The sequence below is a fragment of the Meles meles genome, chromosome 21, assembly GCF_922984935.1.
Source record: "Meles meles chromosome 21, mMelMel3.1 paternal haplotype, whole genome shotgun sequence".
In the NCBI taxonomy this organism is placed as follows: domain Eukaryota; kingdom Metazoa; phylum Chordata; class Mammalia; order Carnivora; family Mustelidae; genus Meles; species Meles meles.
Genome location: NC_060086.1, coordinates 42,405,998 through 42,418,576, shown reverse-complemented (window position 1 = coordinate 42,418,576; position 12,579 = coordinate 42,405,998). Strand labels below are relative to the sequence as shown.

Genomic DNA, 12,579 nt, shown 5'->3' with positions numbered 1-12,579 from the left:
CAACACCGTCGGGTGGGGAGGGAGCAGGCCAGTGACCCCGCCATGGCGCCATGGCGCGAGGGCGGTGGGGACACCACCAGCTGGGCCGTCAACTGCCTGTGCTTTTTAAAAACGTGCTAAAGCGATGTAACTTGGCACGCATATAAATTTTAACACGTTTTATGTTAACTCTAAAGCATGATTTATTCAGACACAGAAGTTCAATCACATTTGTTTCTAAATATTATAAGTTTTTGTTATCAAGTGTGTTATCAGCTGTTGAACGCTAAAACTTGAGCATCTTGTCTTTGGCATTTTGAAGATCCACAGAATGTGTTCGGAAGAAACGTAGGAAGTTAAAACTGGCGGCCCGGGCCCTGCCTTCCAGGAGTTCTGGCTTCCCCTTCTCTTACCCCTGTGCCAACCTACCAAGGCTCTGGGGGCTCAGGGCTGGGATGCTGGGTCCTTGGGGACCTTTGAAGGTCTTTGGTCCAGGTTTGATGGCGGGGGTGGGGCAGGGCTCCTACAGACAGGGTGTCCGGCAGCCAGCTCCAGGCCTGGTTCTGAGTCCCTCACTTCCCTCCCAGGGTCGAGGGCCACCTGTTGGCATGTGGGGCTGCTCACTTTGGAATCAGAATGTCCCCTCTGTCTTTGTTCTCTATGGGCCTGATGGCCTCTGCAGTGCCTCTCCTTGGAGGCTGGTCACCTGGGACACAGGGTTTAGTGGTAGCCTGGATTGTGCTGGAGGTCATGGTGGGCCATCCAGGCCTTGCATTCCATTGTAAACCATGTCAAGAAGGCTCTTTTATCTATTACTAATAGTTCCCACACTAGGGGCAGGGTGGCCCCGCCAGGTGCCGTAGAGCCGAGCCGTTTGGGTGGGGTCAGGAGCTGGTGATGGCTTGGTGACCTTGAGGGAGACAGTAGGAGAGGGGCTGGATCGCCAAGGCTTGGCCCCTTTCTGTGTAGTTGAGCGGGTGAGTGCCTGCCTCCCCTGAAGGAGCCCAGGAAGGGGCTCTGGCTGGTCCTTCTGGGTGGCCAGGCTGGGCCTTAAAGGGCCAGACCACCACTGAGGGTCTGGAGTTGTGGGGAGGCCTTTGCAGTTCTAGGCTTGTGTCTCCAAGGTGTGGGGTGTCCAGTCCTGAGTTCTTTCCTAGTCTTCCTGACGGCAGGCAACTCCGGACTCCCCCAAGGCGCTCCTGAGCAGTGAGCTTGGGGGCTTGTGCTGGTTTTCATGTCCGAAGCCCTGTGTTCATTTCTGCCCCAGGGAAGTCAAGGGTAGGGAGACCGGAGCTGGGGGGGGGGGGGTCACAGGGGACAGGGTTGGGCCCAACCAGAGCTGGATACAGAGCTGGGTACAGAGCAGGCAGGCTGGTGTGCTGCAGCCCTGGGTGCAGTGAGGGCACGGGGTGGCGTTCACTGTGGCTAAGCCGTCTTGGTCCCCGGCCCTGCTCCCAGGGCCTCCGTCGCGCCATCCACAGCCCGTTGACTTGGAGCGTCTCCAGCCTGGGAGGCATCAGACACCAGCATCCGTGGGGTGTAGGCCAGGCCCCAGGAGCGGGGCCTGGGCAGCCCTGTGTGTTGAGGAAGGAAGGCAGGGCCCCCGCTCCCCGGGCCCGACCCTGTATCTTCAGCTCCTCCTCGTGCCTGCTTGAGGCCCAGGCCGTATGGACCTATCTGGCAGGGATGGGACCCCAGGCCCCAACACCCTGCTTCCTGGTGCTCTCCTGAGGGGCTGTGGGGGCCGAAACCTCTGCCTTGTTGCCCCTTCTCGGGTAGCCTCTCGGCCCACCTGCCCTGAGTCCTCTTGTGCAGGAAAGCCAGGGGCTTTGCCCTCCTTTAGGAAAGGGAGTCGAACCTTCCAGGGTTTGGAGTGGACCTGAGCCGGGGTTGCGGGAAGGGGCTTCGTGTCTGGAGGGTGGGGTATCCCATGTGGCCTGCCGGCCATAGCTGCGGGGTGGCGTGAGCAGCCTACCCTGACCTTGGTGTTTGGGGGACCTCTTAGGACTTCCGTGGACGGCCTCCTTGATGCAGGAGTGGGGGGCGGCCCCTCTGGGCCCAGCGGAGCCCAGGCCGTCTACCCAGGAATGTGCCTGGGTGCATGTGCAGGTAAGGCTCTGGGTGAGCCCGGGTGGCTCTCCCTTCACACTGGCCAGTCTGCGTGGGAGTGGGGCTCTCAGAGGACCCGGCCGGCTTACCCCGTCACTGTCACGCTGGTCCCCAGAAGGGAGCTGAAACAGCCCTGGCATCCTGTGCCCGTAGACGCAGCAGCCAAGTGCCCTGGCAGGCGGTGTGGCTGCCGGTGGCCCGGAACCCTCGCCTCTCATCTCCGGGCGCCGGCCCTGCAGGCATCAGGTCTGGGGTGTCGGGACATCGCCATCCCTAAGTGGTCAGGGAATTGCCGAAGTTCAGCCTGGGCTCACGTGGGTCGGGACCAGGCAGGCTGGGCCAGCCGGGGTGTGTGGGCATCCCCAGGCAGCCTGTGGCCAGCTTCGGCGCAACCTTCCAGCCTTCCTTCCGGGTGCCGGCCTTGGCTCACTCCTCGGTCAGCCTTAGTCCTGTCAGCCGCTTCGTCGGACTGGGCTGAGGGTCCCCGAGACGCGGCTGCCCTCGGCTCCCCCTGGAGTCCTGCCCTGAATACCTGGGATTGGCATTTGCCCGGCAAGACACTCCAGCTTCCTGTGCCGTTGCCGCCAAAGGGCCCCGACGCGCGGGGGGGGGGGGGGGGGGGGTCACTTCCGCTGCGCTGTGGGGCTTCCTGAGTGAGGGGGGGTCTCGGCGGCTGGGGTGGGCAACAAGGGCATGTCAGGTGCCGCCCCCCCCCCCCCCCCGATGCCGGCCTGCACACTGCAGTCCTGGTGGAGGCTGGGGTTGTGTCCTGGCTTCTCTCCGGGTTCCCCAACTAAATACGACATGGCGCATCCCAGCTCCCTGCCCCCGGCGCGGCCACGCCTGTGTGCGGGCACCCTGGGCAGCCCGCGTGACTTCGGCAGCTGCTCTTCCTGCTTCCTGCCAATTCCTCCCGGAGCCTTGACCCTGAGAAAGGACCTTGAGGAGGGAGCCTCCACCTGGACGGCGCAGATGGTGATGAAATCCCCAGGCCGCCTTCTCTGGACTTCGTACTTGGCAGAGAAATAAATACACGTTTTTTCCCAAACCTGGGGCTGGGCCTTCTGGTGTGGGCGACCGGCCCGCCACAGCCTGCCTCCCACGGGAGCTGTTTCTGGGCCAGGGTGGGGACCCCTCGACCCGCTGCCTGCTGCCTGGCCGTCCCCACGGGGAAGGCAGTGGAGGGGCTCAGCCTGAGGCCTGCATCCAGCAGGATCTGCCCCCTCCTCCCTTGCCAGGCCACATTCTGTGCGCCACGGTCATGCCGAGGGACCGACCCCCAGCCCACTGTGTGTGGTTTGGTTGAGGCACCCCATTGGGTGGGGCTGGGCTTTCCACAGACCTGCTCGGCTCTCGTGTGGTTGTCAGCCCCTTGGGAGTGTCCCCCCACCCAAGGCCGCATGGGGCAGGGAAGGCATGACCTTGGCTCTGGGTCTGCTGACTGCTGCGGGGGAGGGGCAGGCATCCAGCGGAAACAGCAGCTGTTTGGGTCCCGCCTGTCCCTCTCCCTCTCCGGGGACCCTCTGGCCCCAAGGTTTGGGGGAGAGTGGGGTGGGCTGCGGATGGGATGAAGCAGGTCAACTGTGTGCCTGGGGCTCCTTCCCCATCTCCCCTGGGCCGGGAGCTGCCTTAGCTCAAACCAAACCAGCTAGGCTCGGGGAGGAGGGGTTCAGGCCCCGCTCCTGGCTCCTCGAGGATTCTCAGCTCCTGTGTTTGGTGCCCGGCAGCCTTGCAGATGACCTGGGGATGCCCCTTCCTGCTGTGCCTGGGGTCCCCTCTGCCTGACTGCCATTGCCCCAGCTCGCGCTCCTCCCACAGACACCCCGGGCCCTGCGGGCTCTCCCTGATGGCGGCCCCTCGGGTCCCCACTGTGGCAGCTCAGCCTCGCCCTGCCCTGCCCTCTCCCCAGCCCCTGGTGGGCTCCCTAAGAAGGGCCTGATCAGGACCACGGCCACTTTTCCTCCTACCGGTCTCCGCAGCCCTCACCCTCCCTCTTGGGCCCCCGTCCGATGAACCACCTCTCTCTGGACCAACGCAAGCCGACTGCAGTGGGAGTTCTGTTCCTTCAGCCTCGAGTGCTTTCCTCATGCCCTCAAAGGAAGAGAAGGCCAATTTTCTAAATCTCTAACACAGGCTTAAAAGCAAGCAGTAGGACCAATGCTCCCCTGCCCTGGGGAGGCCTGGCCAACCCCATGGGGGCCACTTCCTAGAAGATGCTTCCCCTGGGGCACGTCTAGGACCCCAGCCACCCCCGGGCTTATGTTTTATAACGTGAAACTAGATGATGGGGGGGGTAAGGAATCTAAAGCGAAGGGACAGCTCCTGGAGCCTGCAGTGTTCCTGGGCTCAGGCTGATAAAAAGCACAAGAGACTGTCCTGGAGAACAAAGTGACAGGGGACAAGTCTTCTCTGAAACCATGAACTCCGAGAGCATATTGCAGCAGAGATTAAAATCACGGAAATTTAGGAAACAGAAATGGGGCACCTGGGTGGCTCAGTCAGTGAGGTAAGTGTCTGCCTTCAGCTCAGGTCATGGTCCCAGAGTCCTGGGGTCGAGTCCCGCATGGGGCTCCCTCTCCCACTGTGCGCACACTCGCTCCGTCTATCTCAGACAAACTGAAAACTCTAACAACTCAGAAATAAGGACATAAACGGGGAGGGAGTGATGCAGAAGGCTCTTCTGCCTACAGCTGGGAGCGGCCCCAGGGCCAGAGGCCTCCCACCCCGCCGGGTCTGCCCCGCTCACCCTGACCCTGGGCTCGTACCTCCCGGTGGGGATGGCCGACCTGGCGGGGGGCTGTCTAACTCGGTCCCTGCGGGTCTGGCTGCCAGACCTCCTGGCAGTGAGTGTTGGAAGTCCCTCCATACAGACCGCGGTCGTGTTCCCTCCCAGACTTTATTTTCTGGACAGAGTCACCATGTGTCAGGTGCATCCTCCATAGATGGTCGCTCGGTCCCGCAGTGGTCCCCAACGGGGCTCGCGCTGGTGGCTTCTCCAGAAGCTAGTCTCGGGCAGGAAGGACTGCCTTCTCTCTCCGAGCCCGTGAACCCCGGAAGACGCTGGTGTGATGGCGCCGGGTGCAGGGTCAGCCCTGCCTGGCCTCGAGTGCACGCTCGTGGAGCAGCGACTCCCAGGCCCCCGGGAAGCCAAGGCCACGGAGCCTAGTCACAGCCAGCACCTCCCTCGTGGGCGGCCTCAGGCGATCTGCTCTCTGTTCCGGGCAACCTGGTGAGCCCCACTGTCCGCCGTCCTGCTGGCTCCCCGCGTCACCCCAGGGGAGGCTCCGTGCAGGCGAGGGGTGTCGCCGGTGCTCGCCTCGTGCAAACCCCAGGTCGGCGCAGCCCCTCCCCGAGCAGCTCTCTGCCCAGAGACCCCGAGGTTCGCCCTCACGGGCTGCTGGGCTGCTCCTGCTGGGTCCCGCACTCCAGAGAGGGGCTTTGGCGACTGCCCCGGGCACGGAAGTCCACATGCTGACTGCCAGCATGAAGGCTCCAACACCCCGGTCCCCACTGTGCCTTGATTCTCGTGTCCATTATAGAAACAGTGATTGGAAGTAAAGGTGCAGGATAAGAGGAACTCGGAGGGAGAGGACGCCCGCCTGCACGGCCACGCGCCTGCCTGCTGGCTGCTCAGGGCCCCTCGTCCCCAGCGGGCGGTGGCAGGCAGGCGAAGCTCAGGAAGACCTGCTCCAGGGAGATCTGGCTCACGGAGTAGTCGTCCACGGCGTACTTCTCCTTGGCCTTCTCCAGGACACCAAACACCTTGTGGAGCGAGGAAACAGCTTTAACAAGCCCAGGAGCTGGGGCGGGGGGCCTGGTCGGGAGTTCTGGCCACGGGGGGTGGGGGTAAGGGCCCCAGAGGTCCTAGCCCTGCCCCAGATGGGGCCCCAGGCCACTGCAGGGAGTGGGCCTGACAGGGCGAGCCATGCTCCCGGGGGAGGTGGGGGGCTGTGCACCGTGAGCCAGCCCCAGGGGCCAGGCAGCCCCCGAATCTTCCCAGCTCACAGGGTGACCTTGGGCACACTCTCTGGGCCAGTTTCCTTTTTTGCACCCATTTTTTTTTTGACTCAAACGAATCTCCGAGCCTGGCAAATTTTAGGCTGCGTGCAGGAGCACTCCTGTTTGGAAGGAGCCCAGAAGCCCCACAGAAGGAGCGATGGCTGGAAGGGCCTTGCTCAGTCCCAGCTAGGCTGGAAGGGCCCACGCTCACCTTGGCCCAGCTGAGGTCATCCCCGGGCAGGTGGTAATGGACCATCCCTTGGTGCTCATCTTCCAGGACGCTGCCTGCACGGAGAGGACACCGTGTCCCCGGGGGGCCTTGGACCATGGAGTCACGGCCCTCCTCCCAGGGGTCAGGGACAGGGGGGCTTGGCAGGGCTGAGGCACAGAGGCCCTCTGTGTGGTGGCGCTCACCTGGGAAGGTCAGGGTCACGAACGCCTTGAACTCCTCCAACGCCTCCTGATGCCCGTCACCCCGCACCTTGGCCTGCAGGGAGTAGCCGCTGCCGAACTTGCTCTTGAGGTGCTGGGGGCTGCCCAGGCACTTGAACTGACCGTGCACCATGATGGCCAGCCGGGTGCACAAGGCCTCGCATTCCTCCATGCTGGGGAGAGGGGCGGAGGCCTGACGCGGGGCAGGGGATGCCGACGCCCGCCTTCCGCCGCGGATCCTCCCGCAGAGAGGCCGGCGTCCACGGCCAGATCGCACCGTTCCTGATTCCCACATTCAGAGAGGGGCCCGCATGGCGAGGCTGGGCACGTTCCTCACGGGCTCCGAACCGGCTGCCGACAGGTCGTCTGTGCCCCCAGCCCCACCCAGCCGGCCCTCGTCCCGGCTCTTCCCCGACCCCGGAGACTCCGGCTCTACCTGTGGGAGGTGATGATGATGGCCTTGCCGGACTCGCGGGCCCGGGCCACGGTGTCCCAGAGCAGGCGCCGGGCTACGGGGTCCATGCCGGTGGATGGCTCGTCCAGGAAGATGACCGAAGGCTCTCCAAGCAGGGCGATGGCCGTGCTCAGCTTCCGCTTGTTGCCGCCGCTGGGAGCAGAGGGGAGCACGGAGGGCAAGGCTCATAATTAGCACGGGCTCCCCACGTCCCGACATCAGACTGGGCCCCATGATCCCAGAGCATCCTGGGTGAGCAGGAACGAGGGGAGCCTGCCTGGAAAGCCCACCTTGTAGTTTTGGGGGGTCCAAGGAAAGCGGTGCTGAGGGGAGTCACGTCCACACCCACACAGAGGACAGCAACACTGTCTGTGCCGACCAGAACCCGATGGGCCTGACCTCCCCCTGGCCTGGCTGTGCCTCCCAGGGGCAGGAACTGGCATGCAGGCCCTCTCAGCCGGCACCGCCCGGCTCATGCCGCTGAAGCCCCATCTGATCCTGGAACAGCGGGTGGGAACTCTGGCCCTGGACCCGTTCGGCTGCCCCCAACTCTATCCCGGGACACAGGTGCCCGCCACTTGGTGGGGGCCGAGCGCAGCCGCACCTGTACGTCCTGACCAGCTTGTCGGCGTGCGGCTCCAGAAGCAGGCCACGGAGCGCGTTCTCCACGCAGGCGGCAACGTGGCGCTCGGGGATGCCCCGGAGCCGGGCGTACATGACCAGCGTCTCCCGGCCTGTCATGTGATCCAGCAGGGCGTCAAACTGGGGGCAGTAGCCGATCCGCTGCCGCACCTGAAGGCGGGGTGCAGGGGTCAGGGGGGCTCCTCCAGGTTTCCCCCAGCGGAAATGGGTCAGTCTGGGGCGACCCATTGGCAGACAGGCCCCAGTGGTTTCTCCCCTTCCCTGAGCGAGGCCCTGAAACCCACACCCGGGAGGCCAGAGCACCATGAACCCTCTGCAGAGGCGGACCCGGCCGTGCCTCTCTGGGCTCACGGGCTGTGGCCAGGGTTCCCCACTGTGCAGCAGGCGCCACGATGCTCTAAACAGTGTGCTTTGTCACTGAAATCACACCCGCTTTAGTTCTCGGCGGGATGCCTGGTCCAAGCAGCCCAGGGCACACTTAACGATTGGTCTGTGCACACGGACCGCACAGTGCCGCAAGCACCAAGGCCCTGGGGCCAGAGAAGTGGCTTCTCAGAGAGACCCTGTGGCAAGGGTCCTTCTGGCCTGAGGCTCTTATCTTCCTGTCCCCTCTCTCTCCTCCCCGTTGCTTCGCTCTGGCCCCTGGCCACCGCCTCGTCCCCCGTCTGCGCGACTGTGAGCCAGAAACGAGCCCCGTCCCCACCTCCACGGTGCCCCTCTTCCCGCCTCCGTGGCTGCACCCACCTTCCCAATTTCGGAGCCGATGCTGTAGCCCCCAACAAAGGCATCCCCAGATGTGATGGTCTCCTCTCCCGTCAGCATTTTGAAAGTCGTGGTTTTCCCAGCTCCGCTGAAACCAAGCAAGCCGAAACACTCCCCCTTCTGGACCGCGAGGGAGATCTTGTCCACGGCAAGCAGGGGTGCCCGCTGCTCGTATACCTGCAGGACACCAGGAGTTGGGGCCAGGAGGCAGCCCGGGGGCGTGCCCGCGGCCCGTGTGGGGAGGCTCGCCTGACCTTGGACAGCTCTTTGATAACCAGCGGCGCGTCCAGCAAGGAGTCCATGCTGGGGGCCAGGACCCGGTTCCTTTCCTCCACCACGTCCTGGTCCTCAGGAGGTGCTGACGTCCAAGCTTCCGTCTAATTGTTCCGGAAAAAGACCGCAACGGCTGAGCTCCGGGTCGGGGAGTTCTTTTCCGTGGGGCAAAGGGCGGGGGTCTCTGAGACCGCGGGTGTGCTAGTTGGGGCTCTCACAAGGACGGCGGGGGGACTTAAGGGCTGACATGAGCACCCAGGAGACGCGCACCGCCAAGAAGCAAGGACGGTGCAGGACGCGCCCACATGGCCAAGAGCGCTGGCTGAGGGGCGGGAGTCTGCCCTACGTGGACAGAAGCTCCGTGTCGGAAGGGTCTTCACAGGTCAGAGTGGCCACCCTGCCCTGGGTCCCCCGTCAGGCCAGCGCAGTCTCCTCCCCAGGCTCGCTTGTGCGATGGGACGGATATGACGCACGAGGGCGGCCGGCCCCATGGCCTCTGCCCAGACGGAGCCTGTGGGGGCCCCAGGGGTCCGGGACTGGCGAGGCCAGCTGCCGGCAAGCACCGCGGCCTCCAGGGCCCAGGCCAGAGTGGCGGAGTGCGGGGGCCCCGGGACCACTCACCAGCGCCCGCCTCCTCCGGAAGGCACACAGGCAGGTCTTGAGCCTCCATAGCGTGTCGGTCTCAATGAGGAAGAGCAGGCTGAGGTAGGCAAATCCCGAAGCGGCCATGGAGGTCACGAACCTGCCGACCCCTGGGGCACTCCACGCATAGAAGTTCTGCTGGTACTGGATGTCTGTGTGGGCGAGGGGGTGAGCGCCACGCCTCCCGCCGCCCGCCCCTGCTGTCCCACGTGCCCCCGCCCGTGCCCTCCCCCTGCCCCCGCCCCCCACCACAGCGTACCCCCCCGGCCCCACACCCCATCCCATGATCCCCCTCCTGCGGGCCATCCTCCCACCCCGTGCCCCTACCCTGTGTCCCAGCCTGAGCCCCCCTCCCCCGGAAGGCCCACAGGTGCCTGCACACCAGCCCCGATGGTGGCTGGGAAGGCACAGGGTCCACTTGTTGTCCGAGGCCATGCCCTGTGCTTGTCACTACCCCCCGGAAGCCCCAAGAACTGCCTGTATCTGGGGGCAGTTTTACTTCGCAAGGTTTTACTTCGCACGGGACAAGGGACGGAGTCACAGCCTCGTTTGCTCCCTCCCATGCTCCTTCGCTGCACGGGGGCTGCATGGAGACCTGAAGATGGGACCCTCCGACCCCACTCCCGTGGTCACAGGGGTGACAGCCGACCAATGCCGAAGACTGGTCCAGGCATGGGAAGGGTGTGTGGGGGGCTGAGAGGTGGCCCCCAGAATGACCGGAAACGCCCCAAGCCCCAGAGCCCGTGAGCAGCCCCCCCTTGAGAAACGGTCTCGCGGATGTCGTAAGTTCAGGTCCCGAGGTAAGAGCCCGCAGTGAGCATGGGCCATGGACGCACGGCAGACGACCTTGCTGGAGGAAGGCAGAGGGGGCGCGAGACACGGAGCGGCCCAGAGTGCGGGGGGCACAGCAGGTCGGCGAGCCTGCGGGGAGGGCGGCCGCGGGGACACGCACTGTACTTCCTGCAGTAGCGGGCCGCGACCTCGGAGGATGTGCAGTACCGCCGCGTCTCGAAGTTCTCGTGGAAGCTGCTGACCGCCATCCCCAGGCAGTGGTTGGGCAGTACCAGGAACACGTGGTCCAGGGTTCTGGAGAGCTCTTCGAGCTTGACCGCTGCGCAGAGGGCACAGACAGGTAGGTGCTGGGGTGACCGCCGTGACGACACGTCCAGGACGCCACCCTGCCCTCAAACCACGAGGCGGACGTGCCGCGGGCCCAGCAGGGCTGTGTTTGGCAGAGGCGCCTGGCCCAGTGCCCGTGCCGGGGCCACCCAGGACCGGAGCAGGGGGCTCCGTGCGCGCAGAGCTGGGGGTCGGTCTGAGGCCCCCACCTGGGATGCGCATGATGGTCACCACCAGGAAGGTGGCGATGCCCGACAGGATGTTGAATATGGTGAGCCTGGTGTAGGCCGCCGCCGGCCCCGAGAAGCAGAAGTTCATCAGGTACATGAGGGGGATGATGGCCCAGCCGTACAGCATGAGCAGCAGCAGGGCGTCCGCCATGTGGCCGTCGCGTGTGAAGGCGTGCACATCAAAGGCTTTGAATACCACCTGCCACGGCACAGAGGCGGGCGGCTCAGAGGGCTTTCCGGCCTGGCGCTCCCCGACGACCTGCCCCCTTCTCCCCTCTGCACTTGGGGCCGTCTGGGCACATGCCGCTCTGGACGCGCCCCCCCCCCCCCCGCACCTGGGCTGGAGGCTAGCGGCGCAGACAGAGACCAAGGGTGTCCCCAGCCATCCCCCAGGACTGGGGCTGAGCTGCCGGTGTGCACCCCAAGCTGGCTGCAGTCGGTGCAGGGGCCCCAGGGCAAGCCCCCCCGCGACGGCCGGGGAGGGGTCCCAGCACCTCGCAGCCCTCACCAGCAGCAGCAGACTCGGGACCAGGAAGGACATGAGGTCCCACAGCAGCGCGGAGAGCCAGAAAGCGGCCACATGCACTCCGCTCACGAACTGGACGTGCTTGGCCTGCACGGCCCTCTCGCTGACCGCCAGGATGGAGAACGTGCTGGCCAGGAACGCCATGGCAAACAGCAGATTGAGGGCGATGTCAAATCCCTTCCGGCCCCTGCAGGGGGTGGGGGGACAGGGCAGCTCAGGGACTGAGTGGAGCCACGTCCACGCAGCAGGGGACACCCATCGGGTCCTTGGTCACCATCCAAGGCAGGCGGTGGAGCAGCCCCGCCGCTAATGGGGGTTAAGAGAGAATGCCACAGCTGTGTTTGGGGGGGATCTCAGAGCAGGGAAAATCCCATCCCCCCAGGACAGCTCCTCTGGGCGTCTGGTCCAGGGATGGTAGTGCCCCCCCCCCAGGTGCTTTTGGCACCCTCCTCCCGCCTTTCCCGAATCCCCTGAGAACGCCCACGGGGCTCGCTCTGCCCCGCCAGACACGGCCACCACCCCCCTCCCCCCACCCGTGCACCCCCCTGCGGTGGCTCTTCTCCCGCATCGGGCGCTGTCCATGTGCTGCAAACAACGCTAGCAATGCCTTCCAGAAACCAGCACAGACGGCGTAATGTTGCTGCTTGAAGATTTCCTGTCTGCCTCAGAAAAGGGCACTTTGACATCTGGTTACTGCTTGACCGAAAAGAGAGAATGACGGGTACACGCTGCCACACCGATGGGCCTTGGAAGTGAAAAAAGCCAGTCACAGAAGGCCTCTCATCCTACGATTCTATCGGCAGGTCATGTCCCGAGCGGGTGTGTCCCCGAGACAGAGACAGCACGGAGGCCGCTTGGAGAAGGGGACACAGGAGCGGCCAGTGGCGGCTGGGTCCCGGGACCCCCGCGAGAGTAAAGTGACTCCTCGGACCGAGAGGCACACGAGAAGGTGCTCAGCACCGAGAACCGCCAGGGAAACACCAAGCCAAGCCGCGGTGAGAGGCCACCTCGCAGAGCTCTCGCGTCCGGCACGTACGGGCGAGGACGTGGACGGGGGACGCCCTCCGGCACCGTAGGCGGGAACAGCGCGGAGGGTCCGCAGAGAGTTAAAGCCTGAGCCACCAGGGGCTCGGCCGTCCTGCGTTCGGAAAACGGAAGTGCTGACTGGGCTCGGAAAACGGAAGTGCTGACTGGGCGCCCACAGCTTGCAGCAGCCGAGACTGAGACGACCCAGCGTCCGCCCACGGGATCAAGAAACCAGGGTCAGACTGCAGGGCAGTGTGTTCTGGCCACAACAAAGGAGGACATCCCGCCGCGTGTGACAACGTGCATGGCCCTCGAGGGCGTGGAGCCAAATGAAGTCCGTTAGACAGAGAAGGAGAATACTGCGTGATCTCTCTCACGTCTGGCAT

At 64.7% G+C, this 12,579-nt stretch overlaps 1 protein-coding gene across 2 annotated transcripts in view; it reads right to left on the bottom strand.

The window, feature by feature from the left end:
• Positions 1 to 4,965: 4,965 nt before the first annotated feature.
• ABCA3 (ATP binding cassette subfamily A member 3) overlaps positions 4,966 to 12,579 on the bottom strand; it is a 37,874-nt gene continuing 30,260 nt past the window's right edge. The window contains exons 23-33 of one of the 2 annotated variants that reach the window (XM_045992578.1): positions 11,150 to 11,354; positions 10,621 to 10,840; positions 10,245 to 10,403; positions 9,272 to 9,444; positions 8,632 to 8,754; positions 8,360 to 8,554; positions 7,578 to 7,765; positions 6,956 to 7,126; positions 6,502 to 6,692; positions 6,299 to 6,372; positions 4,966 to 5,850 (exon numbers count right to left, since the gene is read on the bottom strand). In XM_045992578.1, the coding sequence (XP_045848534.1) occupies positions 5,719 to 5,850; positions 6,299 to 6,372; positions 6,502 to 6,692; positions 6,956 to 7,126; positions 7,578 to 7,765; positions 8,360 to 8,554; positions 8,632 to 8,754; positions 9,272 to 9,444; positions 10,245 to 10,403; positions 10,621 to 10,840; positions 11,150 to 11,354 (1,831 nt within the window). In that variant the 3' untranslated portion in view covers positions 4,966 to 5,718. Of the gene's footprint in view, positions 5,851 to 6,298; positions 6,373 to 6,501; positions 6,693 to 6,955; positions 7,127 to 7,577; positions 7,766 to 8,359; positions 8,555 to 8,631; positions 8,755 to 8,836; positions 8,993 to 9,271; positions 9,445 to 10,244; positions 10,404 to 10,620; positions 10,841 to 11,149; positions 11,355 to 12,579 lie in introns of those variants that run through there. The other variant, XM_045992579.1, reaches the window with a different exon arrangement.